This window comes from Centruroides vittatus, unplaced genomic scaffold (assembly GCF_030686945.1).
Source record: "Centruroides vittatus isolate TY-2023 unplaced genomic scaffold, ASM3068694v2 contig_329, whole genome shotgun sequence".
Taxonomy (NCBI): Eukaryota; Metazoa; Arthropoda; class Arachnida; order Scorpiones; family Buthidae; genus Centruroides; species Centruroides vittatus.
Window position 1 is genome coordinate 3525975 of NW_027122113.1, and position 21686 is coordinate 3547660.

The following is a 21686-nucleotide window of genomic DNA, read 5'->3' on the forward strand; positions in this document are numbered from 1 at the left end:
TGAAATTCACTTGCAAAATATGGTGACGAAACTCTGAATCGAACAATGCGTATGGCTCTAAGAAATGTCTTATATTTCTGAGAAAATAGTGCCCACTGTTATGTTAACAGACACACACACAAAATTCATATTTTGATTGCTGAAAATGTAATGTTGCATTAAACAAAAATAGCTACTGGAAAATTAACTATTAAAAACAAAAACCTTAATAATTCCAGCATTAAAAATATTTAATAAAAACGTTTTCGACTGTTTTAAACAGCCTTCATCAGTTAAAACGAACTCAAAAACAAAAAGAATGCAGAAAAAATAGAACTCAAGCAAATATTTAAAATTCAAATTAATTCCAAAGTAAAAATGCCGTTCTGGATAAGAAAATAACAAACTTGCGCATGCGCAATGTTATTTCTTATCCAGAATGGCATTTTTACTTTGGAATTAATTTGAATTTTAAATATTTGCTTGAGTTCTATTTTTTCTGCATTCTTTTTGTTTTTGAGTTCGTTTTAACTGATGAAGGCTGTTTAAAACAGTCGAAAACGTTTTTATTAAATATTTTTAATGCTGGAATTATTAAGGTTTTTGTTTTTAATTAGTAATGTTGCATTTTAAAGCTGGAAATAACTTGATACTTGATATATAGAGGAATGTAATATTGTGTTTGCTGTTTTTACCAGAAAATTCGCAAAACATAATATTATGTTTCTAGCAGGATAAGAGTTAATAGGATATGCTTTCTCTTATACATATTATTCCTGATGAATTTTTTCATGTAGTAAATCTCTCCCACAAGTCCAACATGTTGAAAATTTTCACTTTTTACATTTTATAGTGTGAATGAATTTTACTAAGCAAATAAAAATTGCTTTCAGTTTCTCATTTGTTTTCACTATTTACTATCAGTGTGAAATAACCTTTAGAATGACACTTCATTTTTTCATATGACTAGGATTTCAGTGGAAGGAGACAACTAACCTTACATACTGGTATAATATGTGACAAATCCATTGGAAAAAAAACTAGGAAACAGACAAAACTTAGTCAATGTTTTAAAAGTACATGACCTAATTTTATACTATTTAACTTTTCCTTTTATATATTGTTTAAATTATTAGAAGTTTCAATATATATATATATCTTAATTATTCTCCTTTTGACATTTGTGACATTTGACATCAGTGATTTTACATATACTGGCAATTCATTGTCAGTGTGAACTAACCCGAAGTATGTACATAATTCACTTTTTCACTGTTTTTAAATAATTGCTTTAAATTTTTTCTTTTCAGAGTGAATAATGCCTAAATGAGTGAAAAGTACTGTATGGTACTGAAAAATATAAATATAAGTGTGAAATCATATAAATGAAAAACATAACTGAAGTGTTTTATAATAGAGAGAATATCATGCAAAAAATATAATTTTAGCATATAATTGCAAAAATGTACAACTGAGAAACATATAAACAGGATTCAACTGTGAGTGTGTGTACACATTTACAGGGTATTCCAGAAGGAAAGATCAATATTCTGGGAGATGAAAGATTATTTTAAGTAAAAATGTTCATATAAACACAGGCTTTATCTTGAATGGTTTCTGATATAGAGCTAAAATTTGCACATTTTGATCATATTTTCCCTAATCAGTGAATTGGTCATGATGGTACTATTATCTGGCCACTAAGATAATAGAGACTTTTAATAATATAATAATAAAAGCTTTTGTTTATGAGATTGGACGAAGAATGAAGTGTACCAAAGAAAGGTGGACAAATGAGATGAACTGGTAGCCTGCATAATGGATGTTGTTGCTTGCATAAAGTAACATACAAATACACTCAGGTAAGGAATATGCCGTGTTAACATGAGAGTAGAAAAATGCATTGAAATTTATGGTAAAATTTTTGAAAATTTATTATAAACTATTGGAAATTTGTCACCTAAAAAATAAATATTCAAATGCCTCCTATCTTAGAAATCATTTGGGATAAGACATGTTTATGTAAACATTTTGTTTAAAATAACTTATCTTTTTATGTCCTGGAAAATTGACCTTTTATGTATGTACATACATATGTACACACACAGTATGCATATATATACACAACATACTCTTGATTACATATGCATTGTTGAAAGTTGATAATGTCTAATGATGAAAATAAAAAAGTGACATGCTTGAATAGTCACTCATTTTAGTGGATTGTGTAGCTCTTTTCATATTGATACTGAACATACAGTATATGTACTGTACTTTAGTCTATGATTATTGATTCTGTATACTGTAATGGATTAAAAAATTAATTATTGAATTCCAAAAACAAACAAAAATCACATACTATTTACATAAAGAATAAGCACTTGTATGTTTTATTTTTCTTAGTCTATATCTATTAGACAAATATACTTGAGGGCTTATAATATCGGTGAATGAGAATTAAAGTACAAAATCTTTAATGATTCTTGAAAATAAGATATGGCTCTTGTTGACAATATATTATATAGAACACTTAAAATACATTTCAGACCTATACATCCCTCTTCAGTTAGTGTTCATAAAATTATACAAAATATAAAATTAAATTTAACAGTATAACAATAATAATTGCTTTTTTCCTCAAAATTGCTATCAAAATTCAAAATTGCTATCAAATAGCAATTCTGTTGATGTTATTGAATTGTAATGAAGCTAACTAGCTAGTTTTATTATAATTTTAGTATCATTAGAACTATCATTTTCCAATTCATCTTCAGTTTAATTTAAATGCTTTAGTTGAAATAATTTATTCTATTATAATAAAGTAATATTATTATAATTAATTATTTTCAGTTTTAAAATTATTATTATTATTATTATTATTATTCAGAATTCATCATTTGTAATTATAGTTCTGCTACTAAGATGTTTACTATATGTAAAGATATAAAGTTAATAAGTATGAAAAAGCTTTTAATTATTTATTTAGTTTATAAATAGGATGCCATGACTTGAAATAAAAAAAATTTTTGACTTACATATTGTTGTACAATTTGCATTCAAACTCAAATAAACTTGCTTCATCATATGCCAATGCAGAATAATTATTGTACAATCAAAATGTATTCAAGAGTAAAACTTATTTTTATTGCAATTTTGTGCAGTAAATATAAATTTTAACTCCAACTGGTGCATAACCCACATAAAAATTGCTAAAATGGAAATAAAACTTTTGCATAACTTGAAGTGCTGTGTGTATCTCACACTTCTGAACATTTGCTGGTAAAAAAAATCTATTTAATATGATAATACATGATACACATGTCATTATAATCATAATATATCATAATCATGATATACAGGGTGGGCCAGCGAAAACGAAACGGCAGAGTGTTCGTGTTCGTCCAAGCAAAGCGCTCGGACAGGTCGATTTTATTCTCGAGGGGACATCTTTTGCAATAAAGTTTTTGCGATTCTGAATACAACAGACAACAAAAAATTTTAAAAACTCATTTATTTTGTATTAAGTAAACAAGCATTTATTTCGAAAAAAAAATGTTTGTTTAGTTAATATTCAGAATCGCAAAAACTTTATTGCAAAAGATGTCCCCTCGAGAGTAAAATCGACCTGTCCGAGCGCTTTGCTTGGACGAACACGAACACTCTGCCGTTTCGTTTTCGCTGGCCCACCCTGTATATCACATAAGTCATACAATACTAGAACATATTACTTACAATACCTACCTTAAAATATAAACTATTTATGTATAATTATTCAACAGTGGTATTTGTTAGTATATAGAGATTTGAGTTTGAACACATTATATCAAATACATCTATAGATATTTTTAAAATTTTACAAGTTATTTGATATATAACACTGTTTTATAATTCATACTAATAATATATATTTAAAGTTATCATTAGTGAGAAATTGAATAAATTTGTTGAAGTTTAATATTATAAAATTTTATTCTATACAAATCAGTAAATTACTGTATATAAATGTAAATCTTATATTAACAATTTTATAATTTTTTTTCAAATAATTATAAAAAATTATACATATACATACACCAGACATTTGTTAATAAATTCTGTAATGTCATAATCATTATTCAGTTTCAAATAGAAAAAAAAAATTTTGTAAACAAAATCATCATCATCATCATCATACTATTATCCAGTTATGATATTTAATTTTAAATTAGGAATAATAATCAAAATTAACAAAACCCGTTTCAGAAAAATTTAGAAACAAAATTTAAGAGATATTATGTAATTTCTGCTCTAATTATAGGTTGCTCTAAATTCAAAAGTAATCATTTTAAAACAATGTATATTTGTACATCATTGTATTGCGGTAGAAACTTCTTTCATGTTCTCTTTTCAGTTAGTACTGCACCTAGAGAATTTCGAGGTCCCAATCCTAATACAAAAATGTCTCGAAACAAAAAGAAAAAATTACGTAAAAAAGCTAAACGTCAACAAGAATTGTTGGAAATGCAGATGCAACAATTAGAAGAATTAGAAATGGAAGAACATTTACAGGTATGAACATTTGTTATCTGATATTTGATTGTGATTTTATTATTATTAGCAAGAAAATAATTAATAATTTATTATAGAATAAAATGCTTGAAACAGAAGATAGAGATGAAGATGAAGAAACAACTCCAGAGGAGGATAGAAGGTTTAATGGTAGTTCTGATACAAAAAATCCTGGTCACAAAGGCAAGATAAAATTGCAGAATTTTTTGAAATATTTTAGATTAAGATAGATTTTTTTATTTAATAGAATAATTTATCTCTTATTTCATATTTATTTAAAATTATATAATTTTATAACTTTAATATGGCATCTAGAATCACTTGATCTTTGTAATGTTTTATGTAATTTTTTATGTAAGGTCATAAAGATCTTACATAAAAAATTATTGTTGATTTTAAAGGCATATTTTTGTGGATTAAATATAAATAATTTAATATATGATCACTTCCTATAAAAGAAAGTTGTTTGATTATTTAAAGTAAAAATAAAAGTATAAAATTTCTTGTTGTTTGTTTATTAAAATTCTGTTTGTGTATTTGACTATAGTATTTACTATTTTTTCTTAAATTTCAATTGCTGTGATTTTTCATATTTAATTTTAAATTTTAGATGTTTTATTTCTACATTTTTGAATATCACTCATATTTATTTGGTTGATTTATGTAAGAATAAGTCCTGATTTCATTTATATGCAACAAAATTAATGATGTTTTTCTAATTATTTATTTATTACAAATTAATATCTATATAGCATCAATGTATTAGACATTTCAATTGACAGATTATGCTTCTGTTTTTGCAAACTTAAATATTTAATTTGTATGGGTTGACGTTGATATCATTGATAAACTGTTGGATATTGGGCTGCTGCCTCTATATCATCAATATGTTGTCTATGTATCTTGTGTATAGGACAATGTTTTCATCATATTTAGGCAATACCCTGGTTTCCAAATATCTGAGTACCATCTTGCAGTGTGTCCTGGAGAGGAAGTTTCCCATGAGGACCGCTCTGTTTTGTATGTACGTATTGCCATTGAATGCAAAAAACGAAGAAAATGTTGCCAAGAGTGCTAATTCTAGTATTTCAGCATGCAGTTTCACCAAACAGCTCAGCTCTCTCAGAAGAAAATCCTCTAGGTGGCAGAAACAAGGCTCTAATTTGATACATTGGGTACATTGCTTGGAAGTCTAGAACTGTAATATACTATTCTTCATATAGTTTTACTTGTTGGAGTTTCTGGATAAGTTCTAATGGTTGTGTAGTACTATATTCGTGGTCAGGCAGATGGTTTTTCGTTTTTTGCATTCAACAGCAATATGTATATACAAAACAGGGGTCCCCATGGGAAGCCCCTTCGGGACACTCTGCAAGATGGTACTCAGATCTTTGGAAACCAGGGCATTACCTAAATTTGATGAAAACATTGAATGATATTTAATTATTTATAAGAATAACAATTTTAGTAATAATAATCTATTATTTATCCTCGGTTAACAATATGTGTATATATTGTGCTCTGCTGAAATTTTTGATTTTTACTTTTTAAGATTAAGAAATTTAAATGATTCTGCAAGTTATTTTCAAATATTTGAGTTATATTATTTTTCTATCTCCCACATTTTATTGCATCTTGTAGCAACATAATATTAACAAGAAGAGTGAATAAAAAATTTTCAATGAATAATATTTTTAGCTAAAAAGTATATAAACATATTTCTTTTTTATGTACATAAAAATTTTGTTTCAATTAGCTAATCCTTTCTCATGAAATACATATATAATGTAAACCTTCATTACTATAAAATAAAATTTAATTTATTTTTTGTATTTTGATGTATGACATCATATTAAAATGAATTTTTATTGCAGTATCTGATAAGGATTGATCAGTTGTTTTTACAGAATTCCTTGAACAAAATGATTGTTTGCAAGAAAAGCTATTAGTCCCTTTAGTCCCAAATAATAATTCCATTGTGACAAAATTATTCCTCAGAAAAGAAAGCAGTTGTTTTAATTGAAAAGTTAGTTGGTTTAAATTAAAAGGAAAAGAGTTTTGTTTTATAAACAGTAGTTCAGTAACAATTAAGTCCTTTGTTCTGACTGAATTGTTAAGAATTATTATCATGAGATAACTTACAACACATTCAGGAGAATTTTAGTGACAAATTATTCTACAACATTATTAAAATTTTAAAAAATTATAACTGCTTAAGATCTATTGATATTCCTAATTAAATCTAACTATAACAGAATAGTTAGTACAGGCTGAGGTTGACTAAAATGTTATCTAAAGACTGGCTTATACTTTGAGAATGAAAAAGATGATGAAAAAATGACATTAAACTGACTTAGTGTGCAACTCCTTGAACATTATTCATGACATACTTTCATTCTCTTTTTGTTTGTGAGAAAACTAGAAGAAAGTTCTATTATTCTCTGCTTCATGTCTTACAATTCTTTGTGCTGCTAATTAAGAAGATGATAAAACAGAAATGTTTTGTTGACATTTTTAATCATTATCTGTGTATTTTGGACAATAAACTACCTAAATATAGATTTAAAATTTTACTTGATTTCAAATAAATGATTTAGATGGAATTTCTGGTGTTATGCTCTTTTAAATCTGAAATTCAATAATAGAATCTATTATGATTTATTTTTTTATATTTTTTTAAGTATGGTTGCATATGATTATGGCTGTATGTTAATCAGGGTAAATAACCTTCTCCTAAATTTCCTTTTTTATTAGTCCTGCTTATTTATCCTTCCTGTTGCTTGTTCACTTTCTGCTGTATTTCATTTTATTATTTGATTCCCTATTTTTGTATTTTCCCCCCTTCAATCATCACTAAATCTGTAAAATAATTCTATGGTAAATAAGGAATAATATAAATTTCTGATGATAAAAAACCAAGAGGAGAAGAAAAATTTTTTATATAGGATTGAAAACTTCCTTTTAAGAAAATTATTAGAAATACAGGAATTTAAAATCAAATATATTATTGAATAGAAACTGACAATTGACTGGAGTTATGTTACAAAATGGGACAGAAATGTTTTAAAGAAAAGTCAGGTCTATTTGATTAAATAGTTAAATAAGAAAATGTATTCAAAAACTAGAGAAAATAGATATACATATATGAGATAAAGGCATATAATATAGTAACATTGAAAACAGAATAGAAAGGGATTATGTAGTGAGACTTGTGTATTTAGTTAGATGTTCTACAATAACTTGCATTTCAGATAAATTTGTATTTATATACAGAATGGGGCAAATTACTATTTCAAAGACAAATAGTAAATATTTGGGGGAATTGAAATTTTGTGGAACACACAAAAAATGTTTGTCATAATAAAAAGTACTACTAAAAGTTGTTTTGGAATGTTTAAAAATAACTATATTATATTCATAAAAAATCCAAGATAATTTTTAAATTAATCTATTTTCTAACAATTAGAACAATTCAAAAATTTGATTGTGCAAAATTTTAATGAATGTTTTCATGCATTTTAAAAAATGCAACTATTTTAAAAAATTGAACTATAGAAACATACAACAATTGCCTAAATGATTAGCCGAATTGTAGCCTGATCATTTAGTTGATTGTTGGATGTTTCTATATACTCATCCGGCTTTGCAATGTTTGTTATATTTAAAATTGAACTAGAACAAAAAAAAAATGATTTTAACTTTTACGTTTTAGTAATAAGGAGATAAACAATTCAGAATGGTTTTAAAGTGTAAATTATATTCATAACACATGCACAATGCATAGTATATGTGCAGAAAGAAAAATTTGAATATTTTATAAAAAGTAGCATTATTTTATAAAAATGCTGATGTTTTTTTGAAATAAGTTTTTCTTATTGAGCATATAAATTCCTTTATATAATTCTCATTTTTCAAATTTCATCTTATAAATTTGTTTACAGTATATGTTTGGAATTTTGATCAATTTGAGTGTGCTATCATAAGTTAGTAACTACATCAGGTGGATCTTATCTTATGAAAACCAATTTTTTGAGAAATCTTATTATTGGCTAAAATTTTGTTACCTTAATAAAATAAAATAAATGAGAATAAATGTAATGTAAATATTAATCTACACATTACAATAATGGCAATGTATCAGACATTCAAATGCTCTAAAGTACTAATTCATATACTAAATACCAAATGCCCATGTTGAGTATTTGAAAAACAAATACGTTGAATATCCTAACAAACTATTTCAAATAGGAATTGATAGGAATTGAAATACTTTATTTGAAATATTGTCTAGCTATATACTATATATATATATAGTCTGGTCTAGGTCTGGCAAGTCCCAAATGACCAATTTTTGTTTTCCGAATTAAAATTTGCTTTGAAAGAGAGACAATTTTGGAAATCCAAGAGGCTGTACAAGGGAACTAAACAGCATTTCAAAAAGATCCTCTCATGGGCATACATAAATTATTAGTGTGGAAAATTTGTTTAGTTCACAGAGAAGTGTATTTTGAAGACAGATACTAAAAGGAATTAGCCAATATTTCTTTTTAATAAATTCAATCCCCAAACTTGTAAATGCATCTTGTATTCCTGTCCAACATTGATGTGTGTTTTTCAATGATTACAGTCAAACATTTTCAGAAATGCATCTTAAGTGAGGCTGCTCGAAATACCTGTAATGTTTTTCTTGATGTCCTCAAAGTCCATATTGTGCTGCCACTTCAGTTTAACATTAACTTTAGGAACAGAGCAAAATCAATTTGAGCCAAGTTGGGTAGGTGATCAAGTATGGTGACCATTTTTCTGTTATCTTGAATGCTATGTCAGCCATTCCAAAAATACCTGTGCCACTTGAAGACTTGTATTCAGTTGAAAGTGTTAGCCCCATAAAATTGCTGGAGAGGTTTATGGTTCTCCATTGAGTACTTTTTTTTTACCATTGCTGTAGATTTTATAAAGTAATGCTGTTTATTTCTTTGCCAAATCCATTTTTCTTCTCAAAATTGACGAAACATATTTAGTATGTCTTACAAAATACACACAAACTTATCTACTGTTAATGATAAAAATGTGAAACAATGTGATCATCTAATATTCCCTCTAATGAATGAACTTATCCCCACGTGTATGTTGCCTTTTATTGATCTACCAGAACATTAATTCAATTTACATATGACCTCATTGCATACATACTATATAGACCACATTTAAATTTATAAATAGATATTTCTGTACTTGATGTGAAAGTTGTGATTGCTAAATAATTATTTTACTAATATATTTTTATCTCTCAAGTTCATAAATATAAATATTTTACTGTAAAAATTAAGTAATTTTAATAAAATAACTACTTCAGCTAACTAATTATTTTCTGAAGAATATTTTGTTCTTTTTGAATCAACATCAACACTACAATACATAAAAAATATTATTCTAAAATTTAAAGGTGTAAAACTGAAAATAGGTCGACATAGGATTTAAAATATTATCGTACAAAGTAAAATTCATTGTTTTCTTAGCATGAACATGATATTTTGGTGCCATAGGTTCAGAGATTTCAGAACTTTCATTCAAAAGCTAATAAGTATTTTTCTGAACTTGAAAAAAAAATATCTGAATAAGGCATATTTTTCTAAAATAGATTTTGTTGGAAATTCTCTACCATGTGATTACAGGTATATGGAATGAATATGTAACACTTCTGTGAGTCATGCTGATTTATTTTCTAAGGAAAACATCTGTTGAATTAATAATAATTTACAGTTTATTAGTTAAATGACTCTATTTTTTAATGAATATAGCAATATTATTTTTTAAGTAAAATAATTCACTCCATATTATTTGGTTAATTATATGTTTGTGCACTATTTTTGAAAGCTACCACAAATATTTTTCTTGTTTAAACTTAAATACTTATGAAATTTATAAAAAAAAGAGAAAAATTATTTATTGTAGAATGTAAAACAGAACTGTTATATAAACAGAAAATAATTTATGCAATACACTTCTTGTCTAGTCTTGGGTTCAATTATACAGGTGCTAAGGTGGCTTTTCTTCTTTGCTAAACTTATTATACCATCAATAAAAAGGAAGACAAGCTTTAGAAAAACTTTTTATTTCTTTGAGTATGCATTTTGGACAATTATGTCGCTTTTCAACTCTTGTGTTACAACTATATAGGGAAAATTGCATACAGGTTAGCATAATGTATACAAGTTAGCATAAATTTGTTGTAATGTTACAAAATTGTAAAAGATCATTAGGAAACTTACATGGATTATGAGAAATGCAGGAGTTGTGACATTAGATAAAATAGGGATGGTGATTATTGATTAACAGGTATAAGCTAAAATAATGATTAAATTGGAAATGATTTACAAAAGGGAAAAACAAACAACATAGGTGTAAAAAGTTTTGAACTTACAAACTTGAACTTGCAAACATGACGGCATGGTACTGTACATAGTGTTGGAAAAACACCCCAGTATACATGACACAGTACTGAGTTAAGATTATAAAATTTGGAAAACCATGATCTTGGTTACAGTAAGAACAATAGAAAAAACCCTTTGGAACAACAAGTATGATGAAGTGAAGGTAGTGCACCGTTAAAATAAAAGGGACATAAGATTGTTTTAATTTACAGTAGAGTTTTACACGATGGGATGGTCCACAAATTGTAAGTGGAAGAGTTAACAGGATGCATCAGAAAGGCATCATCTTGAGGTGGGGGAGATAGTGGGTCTTAAGGGAAGGGAGGATCAAAAAAAGGGGTTTTTTGAGGGGTTTGGGAAATGTAGAAAAGTGAAGGGGGAAGTAGAAGTGAGACATATGGACACCCTGTTGGGTACCGTTTGGAAACAATGCACAGAGTTAACGAGAACCTGCCATACTTTAACACATTATTTAAGCACTACCACCACTCCTTTCTCAGCTTCTCTTGGTTAAGTATGGGTACCAAGTTTCATATAGCTTTTGACCGATATTATTATTATTCATCACACTGTCTTTGTTTTTAAGTATCTCAAGATGTTCATAACATCTCCTTTTTTACGTATGTAATTTTTTTTTGACAATTTTTACAGTTTCCTTTATGATTTGGCAACCTTGTTGTTACAGTGAACAGCAACAGCTGAGTTACAATTATTATATTTAATCGTGGATATGGGGTCTTTAAACCGGGTCTTCCGATTTCTACCAGTTTCACCTATATAAGATTTGGGAATAATGCAGTTGCAACTGAGTTTGTAAATTAAATTTTTTTGGTCCCATATATTATTATTATGTGGGTTTATCTTGTAATTCAAACAAGGAAATTTTCTGGTGCTAAGGTTATACCGATTTGATTCTTTCAAATAAATTTTGTTTGTATGGAATTTTAAAATATTTTTGAGTTTGACACTAACATAAAAACAATACCACCACTCATCTTACTCACTGTACTCTATCTTACTAGTAGTTGAATGGATTAAAGTGCTGAACATTGGTAGTTGGTCCTGGGCTTGCACCTGTTCATTGTTTGGCTATGTGTGCTTTTATTTTAATGTAACAACTAAAGGAGCCAGTTTTCTGTAGGAAGTTTCTTCTTGGAAAGTTGTCCTTATGTTGCTTTACTTTATTTTATCAAGCATAAATAATAGGATAAGCATAACAAATGAAAAATATTTGAAAATTTTTGGTAAGGATTTCTAAAAAAAAAAGTTGGTGGAGAAGAGACAGAACCTTAAACTTCAGAAAAATTTTAGCTTATACTAAATGTTAAGAAATGTAAATCTATGACTATAAAATATAAAATTCCTGTAATTAATAAGAATAACCATCAATTCAGGTATTAACATGATTAGGACTTTTGTTTAAAGAATAAAAATATGTATCAAAATTTTGTTAGCTTTTCAAAAGAAGCATTATAAAAAATATAAATTCTTACAAAATAAAATTATTTGAGAAATATATTTGTTCATGAATATTTTTCATTAGAGAGTTCATTTCAAGGCTGGTTAATAGAATACATTACAATAGTGTTTAAATTGGGATTCAATTGATGAATAAATGTTCTAAACATTGCTATATATTAGTTTAAGGCATCAGACTAGAAGTAAAATAAAGAGGAGAAAAAAATACTAACACATCTCTGTTGATTAAATAAGAAAATGAAATAAAATTTTTAAAGTAAAATTGTTAATAATAATAATAATAATAATAATCTCTGAAATGTTACAAAATGGTAAGAAGCTTATTATTTAAATAAAATAATGAGAATCCTTTGAGAGAAACTTCAAGAACATATCTTCTGGTTTGATTTTAACTCTAAGGAAACAACTTTAATGGAAAGAGCTTTAATAAAAAGAAAGTGGAATTGTAGAAGGCAAATGTTACAGTTAAAATTAAAACAGTATTACAAACAATATTAAAAAGTTTTAATGATGATTATTAATGAAAGAGATGCAAAATTTTTCACATCCACAAAAATGGTTTTATAAATGTAAAAGAATTTAAAAGATTATAGAAGAAGCCTGTACTGTCCAACATAATAATAATTCAAAAAATATATATATATATATATATATATATATTATATATAAATAATGGAGAAGCCAAAACTTGTTAAAAAAAATAATAAATTCTTTTTTATAAAATAAAAACAATTTACAGATCCATTTTATTGTGTAATTTATAGATAATTGAAATTAATTATGTCTGAGTTATTTTCTCAACAATATACAGCCTGTTACAAATAAAATGAACAGGTCCCATAACTAAAATTGGAAGGATTAATCTAATTATGGCTGAACAAGGTGCAAGGGCTGTAAGAACATCTGCTAATGACAATCGTGCTGTTTACATGCTTGCTTGCTTGCCACTTGCCTTTTTTTGACTTACATGTTTATGATAACTGGTGCTGTTGTCAAATAAAGTTATTAAAACGTGGATATAAGGATCCAGAACTCCCGACTGGAAGTCAAGAATGAACTCAAAGGCGTCGTAAGGTCACCAATTCCAATTTTTTACAAATTTTATATTTTTAATTGGATTATTTCTATGTTTTAAAGGAATTGTTTCCTAGGCGATCATATAGCCTAAAAAGGAAGGTCGGATCGTCCGAATTTTTATTCTAGAACATTTTAATGAAATAAATGGTGATTGACCAAGTTTTGGAAGCGACTATGTCTTTTTTATTTTTACAAAAAAGTTATTAAAAATTTTCCTAGAGTTAACATTGTTTAGATTTTCATCTACTTTCTGATTGCACCATTTTTGTAGTATGATTTTAATTTTACATAAGTTTAATTATTTGTTAGTGTTATGGATCTTTAAAAAATTTAAAATTTTCAATTAATAAAATTTTATTAGCGAGGTTGAGGCCAAAGTTTTAAACGCAAAAAGATGTACATTGGACGTTCAGCGCCGCTTTCCTGTAAGCCTAGAAGTTTGACAATGGCGCTTGGAAAGTCAGTGGAATCATGCTCGACATTCCAAAGGCCATTGTCAAACTTCTAGGCTTACAGGAAAGCACCGCCGAATGTTTGACATACACATTTTCGCGTTGAAAACTTCAGCCTCAACCTCACTATTATTTGGAAATGTAGAAGCACGAAATTCAGATCTAAAAATTTTGCCAAAATGTCCAGCCTTGCTCAAATAAAATATGTTTTTGTCATTCAGACTATTTAGTTCCATTAGTAATTTATTGTTGTAAATGTTATATACAACAAATTAATGAGTTGATTTAAATGTAAGTAAATCAATTTATTTACTTATCTTATTTGTAAATAGTGTTACCACCCCTCTGGTTTTTAATTCATTGTCTGGGTTAACAGTTAATTTTGTCTGGGATTTCATAGCAACCTGTCAACTTTTTTTTAATTTTTTGTTTGTACTTCTCAGCTCTTTAAACCTAAGTTATTTTGTTATTTTATTTCTTAGTTTAAGTTGCTCCTACACAAGTTCCTAACTGGTTTAGAACTGGTGTGCACGTTATTCTTTGCATGGTAAAATAACATTTTCGCATGTGTCAGGGACTTCTGTTCGAACAAACCTGACCTGCCGTCTGGGTCAGCAATTCTGAAAAGGTGGCAACACTACTTATAAGTAAATACTTATCCATAATAATATGTGCAATTAATCAATTACATTGCAGTGTTGATTGATCAGTTTTTATAATTCATAAACATTGTTATGTTCGATAATAAAATTTTATATCTATAAAAAGAGCATTATTTTTAGTTTGAATTTTTCTTTAAATTTCATCTTGAAATTATTTGCTAATAAAAATTTGATGATAATATACTTTATTATTCAATGATTTAAATAAATTATGAATTGATTCATTTTATTTTAACTTTGATATGTAGTAAATATGATAAATTAATCATATGTTAATATATCAAAATTTTCATGAAATTATATTTTATGTAAATTTGATATTAGAATAATCAAAATTTACTTTATATGTGTGTGTTCAGATGATTAAACATAAAATCAAAATCTTAATCAATGTTCATTGAAAAGAGAATAAACTTTATTTGGAGTTATAGATGAACAAATCTTAAATAGAATTTCTGCTTAATTTTAAAGATTTTTTTAAAAATGTTTTTGGCTTTAAAAATGTCAGAATGTTAAATTTATTTTTAAACTTTAATATCAGCGTAGAAGATTTGATTATTTTAGATTTGAAATCTGAAAGTGTTAAATAAATAAATTTATTTTATTTTATTTCTTTATTTATTAATTTTTCATTTGAAGATTTAGTTATTGACAAAATTTGATTAAAAGTATTTAACAATCAGAATTTCTTTTGAAAAAAATTTTTCTGTACTATGAGCATGCAAATTTAACTATAGAACATTAACAGATAAATTAACTTTACTAACTTTTGAGATTATCAAAATAATAATGAAAATAAAAAAGTGTAATAAATTGCTAAAATTGAAAGCACGATTGATGACAGTTTTTCAATAAATGAAAATTAATAACTGCCTTTTGATGTTAAAACTTTTTAAATTTAACACTCAGTACATAAAAGCAAGAACTTTTGACACTGCATTAGTTTTCCTCAGGCAGAATTATTTGGAATAATAATTGATGTAATACATCATTGAAAGTGCTCACTTTTATGTATTGTGTGTTAAGAGTTTTAATGTCAAAAGACAATTATTAACTTGCATTAATAAATTAAATTGAGTATAGTTATTTAACATACATTTGATTTAATGTTTGTTTATTATTATTAATTTTTAATCTTTGCATCATAAACAAATACATCTAATGAGTAAGTGACAGAAATTATGCTTCATTTCTTTAATATGTTAGCTGCCAAATGTATTGCTAATATATTTAAAGCTAATAAATCAAAGAATCATATAACTTGAGGAAAAGTATATACTGTGTATGTATTTGACAACTCCTGACATATATTTATAAAAATTGATTGTTTGAATCCTCCTTTGAAATCTCCCTTTGTTTTGCTGAGAAAAACAAATTGCTTGAAATAAATTGAAAATGTAGATTCTGCCTACAGTTTCATTTTATAATTCAGAATGAATTTTTATGCAAAAGAAAGATTGTTTTTAATATCATTTATTTAAAAACTGTATTACATAGATTTTAATGCTTGATTGCAACATAAATATTATTATAAATAAAATAAAACTTCTCCAGAAACTGGGCTATACTATATTGTACAAAAATTCACTACCTTTATATTCACCCAGCTGATTTTTCAGAAAAAAAAAACTTTTTGGTTTAGATCTAAGATATGCTTTAGATGAAAAAATTCTTAAACAGATGGAATTTCTAATGCTTCAATGTTCTAATATGTTTGAATGCAGACAAGCTCTCATGTAAATTTGAACTTTTTAGAATTGACCAATATATTCTAAAAAGTTTCATTCTAAATCAGCTGGGAGAATATAAATGTAGTATATTTTTGTACAGTGTTATAAATATTAGATTTAATTGAAAGAAAATGATTATTACTTATAATTGCTGCATTAATGAATTTTGTATGAAAGTGCATATAAATTTGTTTATTTACATATATTATTATACATATAATATATAAAACTAAAAATAAAAATTGTTTACCATAAGCATTGATATTCTCTTTTCTCTTTATACTCACTCAATACAATCTTTTTTTAAATAAATTTTATATAGTTTATGTAAAAATAATACCATATGCACTTGATTAGACTCACAGGCTTGAATAAACCCATACCCAAAGATATTTTAAAAAATAGAAACACAGAAAGGTCTATTCAAGTGGATATGGTAATAAAATAATTTTTGGTTTATTAAATTTTAGCATATCTGAGTTTTAAACTGTCAAGGTTCTGCTTATATATGATTGTTTTAATCTTTTGTGAAAATTTTTTTATTATTCATTTTAGAACAAAGTAATCTAAGAGAGACACTACATAGATCACCTGTAGGATCTTTATCATCTAATTTAACTCATAATAATGCAAAAGATAGAGAATCCAGTAGTGGTGACAGAATAAGAACTTCAAGTGCTGAGCCATCAAGATATGTGTCTTCAGTAGACAGTCTTTGTAATGGACATGACGAAGGAGAAGAAACTAATAATAATTCCAGAGGAAGACTAGAAAGATCAGAGAGTACTTTGACAACATCAACACAACACAAACCTAAAGAAACTGAAATGAGAAGAGTAGCATCTTGTCCAGGTATTATTTCAAGACAGACACTTTGAGTATTTGCTTGTTTTTTTTTTTTAATCATTTTTAATGGAAAATAATGTAAAAAGAAATGTTTGTATTTATATTCTGATTTTCACTAATAGTAATGATTACTATAAACAATAAAGACAATTGTTTCAAATGTTGCTTTTAGTGAATTTTACTCTAAAATTAAAAACATTTCAAACAAATTGATTAGTTAATATTTTCATGATGATGATAACTAAGTAAATTGATATTAAAAGTTCATTTTTTTATTAAGCTCAAATTTAATATTTAATTGCATAAAGAGACTATTGAAAAATTAACATCAGATAATGTCTATAATAGATTTCAACCAGTTAAATCTGTATTTTTTAAAAATTAAGCTTGAAAAACATTCAAGATTAAACTAAGTTAATTAGATAACATAGTACACAGTTATACATACTAGCACACTATAATAGATATTAATATAATTATTTCTTATTGTCATGTAGGTCATATTTTTAATTTTTAAACAATAGAAATGTGTAATATAAGACAAAAAATTGATGAAATTGATACAAAAATGTGATGTTCATCACATTTTTGTATCAAAAAACTTACATTGTAAATTGATTCTTATTTAATTTTAAGTTAATAAATATATTTACAATTTATATTTAAAATATGAAAGGTGTGTGTTTTGCAACATAATTTAACTAGGCATTTACTCATAAGTTTTGGCATACAAAATGTTTTGAAACCATCATTATTCAAACCATGTAGCTATAAAATATATTACCTAAAGATAATGATTATGATGTTACAATTTCTAATTTTAAAGCTAATTTGTAATCAAACTGCTTTCTCAATTAGAAAACTATTTTGTAAGTATTAGACCAGAAATATAATATAACAAGTTCTCACTTAATGTTGTGGATTGGAAACTGACATTAAGCAAGATGATATATGACAAAGCCAATTTTACCACAAGCTAATAATATTAAAAAAAAGATATAATTCAGTAAATATTATTCTAATTGGATCGTGTTTGTAACCTTCAGCATTTATTTCCTACCTTGTAGAATCAATTTTACTGTTTATAAAGAAAATTCAATCATTATAATCATAAATGATTACAAACATACTTGTATCTTTCCTCAACAATATTGTAATGAAATGATGTTGAGGACTTGCTGTACATTATTTATATTTGATACTTATATAGATTACGTAGTATTTACTTAGAATGTTTTTTGACAGACTAGTTATGTACATTTATGCTACATTTAGTTCTCAAGAAATTTATCATAATTTTTAAAATATATTTTATATATTGTCAGATTACAGTATTTTAGCATTACTTGATTTTGTTGTTAAACAAGTAATATGCTTAATGACAAAATGGAAAATGTTTACTAGCTTTTAGTTTACTAGCTTGTCTAGCAACTTACTAAGTTATAAAATACCTTAATTATCAATATAATAAATATTAATTCCAAATAATAAATTTGTTTCTTGGTCTTTTGGTTACAAAATGACTTGACAAAACTTACTTTTTATATTAAAAAATGAATGATGAATGACTACATAGTTGGGGAAATGATCAGTTTGATTAGGAAAACTTGGACTGTTTTTAACTTTTTTGTATTACATTTTAAACATATAGCTTTCAAATAGGAAAATAATATTTTTAAATGAAATGCTTCTTAAATGAGTGCTTCTTAAATGAAAAATTACAAAAGAGAATTTTATCATCTTGAAACAACGTATATATATATGTTTGTTTACAGTTTATAGAGTATATAAAGTAATTCTAAAATTAATTTTAATTTAAATAAAATATTAAATAAACAATTTTATATATATAGATATGTATTAATGTATAAAATTTAGTTTTTATAAGTAATTCTAGCTTGTGCATAAACATTTGTGCACAGATGTTTTTTGACAGATTATTTTTATAGAATTTTATCATTAAGTTTATTTTATAAATATTGTAATTTATGTGTTACTTAATTATTTTTAAAATATTTAAAAATTTCATATATATAAATGAATTAAATCAATAAAATTCTTAATTTAAAAAAAATTAGAATATTTAATTTCTAAAAATTAGAAATATATAGAAAATACTGTATTGAAGTTAATTGAATAAATTTATTACAAAAGGACAAACATTCAAATATCTTTAATTACTTTACAAAAAGAATAATAATTTTCTTTTGTTGATAAGAAGTTGTTGGGATGTAGTTTTGAAATTGCAGACCTATAAATTCCCACTGTTGTTCATCTGTTCTTTTGTCTATCTGTCCTTCCTTCCTTAAGCTTGAGAACAGTGTTAGATAGATGAAAGTCAAGACTAGATATGGAAAGCTTAGGGGCAGGAGGTTCCAATTATCTATGTATGAACTTCTGGTCTAGACTGGAAGCCCATGTGAATTCAATTTGAAAAGTTTCCCCTGAATAGAGTTACTTAGAGCCATGGTTCTCAATCCGCGGAACACAGGTGCTCCATGAACCAACTTCAAGTGTTTTGCAAAAAAATCAAATGTACAATTGATAATTGTTGCAAAAGAAAAATCAATACAATGTAAAATAATTTCTGTATGGGAATATAATCAGTAAATGCCAATGATGTCATATACTAGACCAAGTGCTCTCTTGATTTCTAAAAGGTTTGCACCCCTGCTTTAAAGCTGATGTATTTTAAGTGTTCTGCAGAAAAAATGTCAAAGTTTAGTGTTCCTCGACATCAGAAAGATTGAGAACCATGGACTTAGAGGGCCAGTATGACTCCATTATTAAAAGGAAAAGTATAATGTACAGGGGCAAGACACTACTAATTTCAGATGAAGAACATATATTTTACATTAAATAAATTAAGAATATGAAATTTTTAAATTGCAGCCTGGCATTGTGACAATGTCACAATAAATAATTACGCATTAAATGTTATATTTAATATTTGTACATTTGACACTTTGTAATTTAAAGTCATATATAATAACTATAATGTATAAAACTTTTTTTCTTCAGAAAACCAGAAATCCATTGACCATTTGCCAGATCCTGTTCATGAAATATGTGATATTTCTGTCAAGATAGCAGATCTCGGAAATGCTTGTTGGGTGGTAGGTTATATTTTTATGTTTAATTTTTGTTAATTTTTTGTTATATTACTCAGTTTTTATTTTTTACAACAGAATCATCATTTTACGGAAGATATTCAAACACGCCAATATAGGTGTTTGGAGGTTTTATTAGGTGCTGGTTATGGTCCACCAGCTGATGTGTGGTCTACAGCATGTATGGTGAGTTTTACTTAATTATTTTAATATAAATATATAGTTATGTTAGCAAATAATATGATTTTACAGTGAAAAATTTTAAAAACTTAAAGTAAATATTTTTAAACTTATATTAAAAATTATTTTTAAAACTCGTGTTAATGAACTAGTCTAAAAATAAAAACAAAATATTATAAATAGTATAAAACTATAATCACTGAAGGAGTCCAAGATTTATTTTGGATTAAAACATTTTTTGTAACTATACATCTCATCATCAGATACTACAGAATTGGAACCAAAAATGTTAAACAGGCATTCTAAAGCCTTTGAGACTTCAATAATTCTAGCATTACTCTATTCTTCTTACTTCTTATTGAGTTGTGGTGCATCTGCTTATAATAAATTACTACCTTAAACATTACTAGTTATTGTTTTACAATTTTCATTTTAATAACTTTGTAACAAAAAACTTAATTTTCAATTAAATACACTTTAAGTTTATAAATAATTTATAACATTCTAGAAATTTATTAAGAGACACAAATTTAATAAATTTATACTTTTGTAAAAGATTACAGGATTTCTAAACAAATAATAAATAAAAAAATGATGCTTTATTTTCCCCTTTTGGATGACATATAATTTTATGGTTGTAGATTAATAACAGAATAAATTATTTTGTGATACTTAGTTTAAATTTTTAATAATTCAGAGATTCTAAAAGCATGTGTTTCTTTAACTGACAATTCTAATCAATTAAAAATTTTAGTTTGCAAAATCATCTTTTAAAGATTGAAAAAATAGTTTAGTTTATTAGAAAAACATCTTAAAGAAAATTAATAAACATCTATAATTTATACTTTTCAAAATCATTTTGTTCATTTTTAAGTTTATCAGGCATACGTCTCAGATAAAAAATAGTAATTCTTTTCAAATATGAAAGGAATTACTATTTTGAAAAATTGTAATACAGTAAACTCTTGATTATCTGGTTTGCGGATTATCCATGCATGAATTTCATTAAAAAAATTATAATAATTATGTGTGTATGTATTTTTTAAATAGTTGCTCACTTTCATGTTTACGCATCCTATAAGTGTGCACGTGTTTGTATTTAGATGTTTAAATCATTAAAAGATTCCTGCAAACAAACCAAAATCACAGATTTACTTAATAATAATGAGCATTAAATATGTTAAAATAA

At 26.0% G+C, this 21686-nt stretch overlaps 1 protein-coding gene across 1 annotated transcript in view; it reads left to right on the plus strand.

Moving 5' to 3' along the window:
- LOC136973794 (SRSF protein kinase 3-like) overlaps positions 1-21686 on the plus strand; it is a 92261-nt gene that overhangs the window by 54994 nt on the left and 15581 nt on the right. Inside the window, exons 9-13 of the mRNA XM_067268562.1 lie at positions 4370-4527; positions 4605-4710; positions 16917-17213; positions 20229-20323; positions 20396-20503. Of these exons, the coding sequence (XP_067124663.1) occupies positions 4370-4527; positions 4605-4710; positions 16917-17213; positions 20229-20323; positions 20396-20503 (764 nt within the window). The remainder of the gene's footprint in view (positions 1-4369; positions 4528-4604; positions 4711-16916; positions 17214-20228; positions 20324-20395; positions 20504-21686) is intronic.